Below are 6000 nucleotides of genomic sequence, written 5' to 3'. Positions count from 1 at the left end.
ATAGATAGATAGATAGATAGATAGATAGATAGATAGATAGATAGATAAACTTTCTGAGATTAATACATGGCTTGAGTCTCTGAGTAGAGGGGTTAAAAGCAAACCGTTAGGAATGTGTAGCCTATAAGTGCAGTAGTTCTGGGTCCGCTAAGCTCAGCCCATGTCTTTCTTCAGTGTGGGTACTCCAGGTAGCTGAAGACCATGGTGTGTTTCTGATGGGAGCTCTGGAAGCTCTCATTCCTATGTGAGCTTTGAACAGAGCACCTTAACTCTTCCTTTAGTTGAACGTGACTAAATAAAGAAGTTAGAGTGTACACAAATGTTTCCCCCATGTTTCATTTCTTACCACTGTGTTTACACAGGATATGACCAAGGACCAGATTGCTAATGAGAAAGTGGCTCTACAGAAAGCCCTGCTGTACTATGAAAGCGTCCATGGACGGCCGGTATGTAATGCACCAAATCTGCTCAGTAGGATCAGCTGTCTGGTTTTGGAAAGTTTCTACAATTTAGCTCTATCCAGGAATTAGGGCTCCTAATACATTCCCTATTTTTTTTGTACAGGAAAGAAAGCTGACTGTATATTCCCACCCTATCTACATGTTTAAAGGCTTTGCCAATAGAATTCTGTTAGGTATTAGATATTGAACATATCTGAATTTCAACAAAAGTGAATCTGCAACTAAACTTGAGTTTCTAGTGTTGTATTGAAAAAGAAGAGGGATGAAAGGGGAGGGGAGAGTATAAAATTCTAAAGTAAGGAGACCCCTTGCCCAAGTCAGCACCCATAGGCTATAGCTGAGTCTAGGCTTCCACCACTGTATTATAAGGGGGCTAAGCTTGAATGATATGTCATAAAACAGTCACTCTGTGTTGCGGGACACAGCCAGCGTTTATAAAGGACCTCTGGTGTTGTATAGAACCCAAAATATGCCGTGCAAAAATGTAGCATTGTGTTTTATCGTATCAGGAAGCATCTGAGGTGGTTGTTTCTGGACAGCTTTAGGGAAACCAGGAGTAAGACAGGCTTCTTTCTGCTCACTTCTTTGAGGAACTTAGCCATCCTTGTTGCCTATAACTCTTCATAGTCTTCTGTCCAGACAGTTGGCAAGAAAAAAAATGCAATAACAACAGCAATTCCTACAGGCAGGTGCAAGAAAGCACAAAATTTAGATTCACAGATTTGTATGAAGCCCCTGAATACAGGACTCTTCCTGTATTTTAACTGCTAATTTAATGAATTAATGGAATGAATTTCATCTTTTTTCCTAAATGATGCTCTCTTCAATACAGAAGCTTCCAGAATGATACATTAAACTCCTTTTAAAACAAGGCACAATACTGAATCAGGGGCTAACACAGAACTATCCATCCAGTCATGGAGTTTGGGGAGGGGAGGGGAGGAGGAGGGAGCAGTGAGGATTCTGGGTGTTGTTTGCCTAACAGTGAGCCTAATCTTCAGTGGCTGGCACAAAACCTTCACACAGTGTAAGCCCAGGGAACATCCACAGAAGGCACCCTCCATTGCATTTCAGTTCTCAATGTATCAAAGTGTGTGTGGCAGGGGGTGCACACGTGTGTGTGTGTGTGTGTGTGTGTGTGTGTGTGTGTGTGTGTGTGTGTTTGAAGAATTCTGGTCCTGGCACTGATTCACTTTGCTGGACTGTTCTTGCAGTGGAAAAGTACTAGAACTCTGGGATAATGTTCATGTTTCAGCCAAGTTTTGTTTCAGACTTTTTTTTTTTTTTTAAGGCACTGAACCAAATAGTAAGTGCTCCAGAGTTTAAAGATTGTGAAATTTTGTCCTTCAGTCCTGGAGTATTCAGGATCAGGATAGGCAAAGCTGAGCTCTTGTGAACATAAAAGAGCCCCTTTACCACAGAAGCTTGGCATCCTAGATGTAGAATTTGTGCCACCAGGAGGCTTCTGTGCCACTGTTCCTCCTTCCCCCCGCCCACATACTGTATAGATCTTCCCCTTGCATGGATTCTAATTGCAATATTGGCTGACTCCTTCTACTTCTGGCATAAGCTTCCCACCAGGAGAGCACAGAGTGGCTCAAACTTCCCTGTTTGCTCACTGGTTTGTGTGCTGGAGGTTTGGGGGTTTTGTTGTTTTTGTTTGTTTTTGGTGTCTGTGTGTCTGTGTGTCTTTAAGTCGGGAAGCTTTTCCTTATATCTGTACATTGTTCCACAGTGCAGACACTATTAGCCTCAGAACTGAATGAACACAGTTTGGCAGACCGGGAGCTACTTAAGTAAACACTTAAACTCTTGGTGCTTGATTGGTAGATATGTGTTATGGGTTGTCATGGCAGTAAAAAGAAATTGGAGACATTTATGTATATCTATATCGGTGTGTAAACTCTAAACAGAGGAAGTAAACAGCAGCTTTGGGGTTGCAGAGTAAGTGACAGTTCTCACTGCCACCCAATCCCATGTTTACTGTCTCCTGCCTCCTTGACATTAGATGAGTACAGCGGGGCAAAGAGTGGACTCTTCTGACTTGTCATTAAGAATACAAAGTCCATTGTCTTGCCTTAGTCCCTTTCAGATAGATTTAAGCATCTCACAGCATAGTGAACAAATTGTAGAACAAATATTAATGTCAGTTATCACTGATGTCAGGTTTCTCTGCCTCTCTCTGGGACCACAATGCACAATGCTCTAACCTTCATACACACACACACACACACACACACACACACACACACACACACACACAAAGCAAACTTCCTTTGATAAATAGCCAGTCTGAAAATCAAAGAAAACTTTCATTTTTTAGATCTGTGCTATAGTTAACCCCAAACCATAAACACTATTAGACAAAAAGTACATATATTTTCAATGCTAAGCTGTCATTCCAAGTCCCTTTGTCCCATAAAGTAGATGCTCAGAACTCATGGGTTTTTCTAAATCTGCAGATTCCAATTTAACAGGTCATTGGCCGTCAGGAACACAGCCAAACAATCATGTGCTACACAGTTCTCAGCAAAGCAGTTTGCTTTAGCTGAGCACTCTGTAGATGGACATTGTCACATACAAAAACAAGTGGGCTCATATTTTCTGTGAGCCTTTATGAAATCCCTTTCAGCTAAGAGTGTTGAAAGTTTTTAAAAATGATGTCACAGAAAAATATAAGAAATAATTAAAGCCCCATATCACCATTCATAATAAATGTTCCAGAGGAGAGAATGGGTTGTTTGGCTTGTGCTTCTGGCTTTTACTTAACTCTTTCCCTCACTGGTATATTTTAACACTGTGTTTCAAAACCACATTGACTAACTCAGCATTGAGAATCGCCAATTAACATTTAAATTACATATCTTCATATAAACACTACCCTGGTTAGCTGTTGTTTTAGATTTTCTGATCTTTACACAAACATCCTACTCTTCTTAAGTGATAAAAAGAGTTGGCATTTTCTAAATTAATGGGCCCAGAGTGCCGCAGTTAAAATAACTCATCATCATACTGCTAGGTCCAGCTTCATTCAGGTATAGTGTATTGGTGACTAGAAATAAACCTGGGCTAGAAGTTGGTACATCCTTCTCTTCTAAGTTCTCCTTCCTTGAAATCATTACCCTCTCAGTGCTTAGTTTGAGCCTCAAGAACAAGGCAACTCTTATAAAGGAAAACATTTAACTGGGGATAGCTTACAGTTTAGAGGTTTAGTCTATTATTATCATGTGAGAAGCATGGTGTTATGCACGTAGGCGTGATGCCGGAGAGGTAGATGAGAGTTTTACATCTGGATCCACAGGCAGCAGGAAGAAAATGCTACAGTAGGTCCAGCTTGAGCATCTGAGATCTCAAAGCCCTTCCCCAGTGTCGTGCTTCCTTGAGCAAAGCCACACCTCCTAACAGTGCCACTCTTAATGAGCCTGTGGGGGCTATTTTCTTTTAAATCACCACATCAGTCATTGAGAAAATGCAGCACAGGCTTGCCCACTGACCAGTCTGGCAGGTGCATTTTCTCTTTTCCAAAATGACTGTAGTTTGTGTCAAGCTGACACAAAACAAGCCAGCACAAGTGGTAATGTGGACAGGATCGTTCTCTCATGATGGGGCAACAGGAAAGAGGCCTGTCCCAAGCTGGCTTCTGATCTGCTGCTTCCAAACAAAGAAGAGAGAAAGCCCCTCCAGTGCAGAGGGACTCGCCCAGAATTCCGCATGAGGTGATCTCTGGAGTTTGAAGTACAATGGGAAGGGGAGAAATCATGAATGACAAAGGGTTTCAAATCCTGTAAAAGGAAACTGCACTGGATTCCTTCCTGCTGCTTAGAGATTTTTGAGCAGTGTGCCAGTTGAAGGAAATGAGGATCATCCAATGGATTACAGCAACAAATGTTACTTGAATACTTGAATACTCTCTGCCAGAATCATACTTTTAAGAGGGAACACTTTCATGTGGAGGAAATTCATCCAAATAAGCTGATTACAGTACCATGTAATAAGCATTATAATAGGAATACTTGCCTTCTTCCTTGTAACCTCCCCTCCCCCTAGCTAAGGAACCATCTGGAGATTTTTGAACCTTGAGTTTCTTGGATATTTTTTTTTACATTTACTTATTGGGAGGAGGCACAACACAGCATAGAGAGGTCAGAAGGCAACTTACAGGAGCCATTTCCCTCTTTCTACCATATCTGGGTATAAGGCTCAGGTCATCAGGCTTGGCAAATTTACCTGCTGAGTCCTCCTCACACGTTGAGTGTTTGTAGAGGAGTGTTTTGGGATTGTTTTAGGTTTTGCTTATGTATTTTTATATATATGGTTAGTTTGTCTGAGTGTATGTTTGTGGACCGTGTTCATACCTGGAGCCCACAGAGGCCAGAAGAGGGCATTGAATCCTCTGGAACTGTGATCGGCTATATGAATGGTGAGAATTTTACCCAGGTCCTCTGAAGTGCAGTCAGTGTTCTTAACCGCTGAGCCAGCTCCATAGCCACCCTACCTTGAGTTTTAAAAAGCCGTTTTACCAACGTGGACTGAGGACATAGCACATTATTCAGGTCTAGAAGAAAGTGTACCAGTAGGGTGATTTTTCCCACTGATCTGCAGTGTCTGTTTATTTACTAAATATTATTATCAGTTTACGTAAGTTTTTAAATTGTATGATCTTCATATTCTCTTGGGCCACAAAAGCCCAGAGTATGCTAGGGATAAGGAACAGAATGACCTGGGAGCCAGCTTCTCACTTGACCTGTTCTTCCTTTTCAGGTGACAAAGAATGAACGTCAGATTATGAAGCCTCTATATGATAGGTACCGACTAGTGAAACAGATCTTGTCCCGGGCCAGCACTGTCCCCATCATTGTGAGTATATTCTTCCCCTTTTTGTTGGCAGCCCCCGGGCTATGCAAAGAGCATTTGCCCTTGTTAGGTTTCAACTACTGCTGTGAACACATGACCAGAAAAGCAACTTCGGGAAGAAAAGGTTTATTTTAGCTTATAGTTTATGGTATATCTTGAAGAGAAGTCAGGGAAGAGAGTGAAGGAAGGAAGCTGGAGGCAGGAACTGGTACAGAGGCCATGCTGGAACATGACTTACCGGCTTGTTTTCCACGGCTTCCTCAGCCTGCTTTCTAGTGCAGCCCAGGACTAGCCGCTCAGAGGTAGCACTCCCCACAGTAGGCTGGGGTCTTCCAAATCAATCAAGAAAATGCCTCACAGATATGCCCTACGCCAATCTAATGAGGCATTTTCTCAGGCGACTCTAGATTTTGTCAAGATGACAAAACTAACCAGCATAAGACCCTAAGTAGCACCATACTCATCATTGTGAGTATAAGCCCCCCCCCTTTCTATTGGAGGAGCCCCACCTATACTAATAGGATCCTAACCTTCATTCTCATTAAAGATCAGGCTATGAATTAATGACTTAATCATAGGGCCAATACCTAAACCCATTCCTTAGAGACAGAGCACAAGAGGTAAGGATGGACTTTCTCCAGGCTTTTCCTTCCAAAGATGCCTCTCTTGTGCTGTCTCTTGATAG

General features: G+C 42.1%; 1 protein-coding gene across 2 annotated transcripts in view; it reads left to right on the top strand.

Annotated features, from left to right (window-relative positions):
• Fam13a (family with sequence similarity 13 member A) overlaps positions 1 to 6000 on the top strand; it is an 83416-nt gene that overhangs the window by 66424 nt on the left and 10992 nt on the right. For both annotated transcript variants that reach the window (XM_055612729.1, XM_055612728.1), the window contains 2 exons: positions 363 to 446; positions 5223 to 5318. In XM_055612729.1, coding sequence (XP_055468704.1) covers positions 363 to 446; positions 5223 to 5318 — 180 coding nt within the window. The remainder of the gene's footprint in view (positions 1 to 362; positions 447 to 5222; positions 5319 to 6000) is intronic.

Source organism: Psammomys obesus, unplaced genomic scaffold, assembly GCF_907164565.1.
Source record: "Psammomys obesus unplaced genomic scaffold, mPsaObe1.curated_primary_1811, whole genome shotgun sequence".
Lineage (NCBI taxonomy): Eukaryota > Metazoa > Chordata > Mammalia > Rodentia > Muridae > Psammomys > Psammomys obesus.
This window is presented reverse-complemented; position numbering and strand designations above follow the sequence as displayed.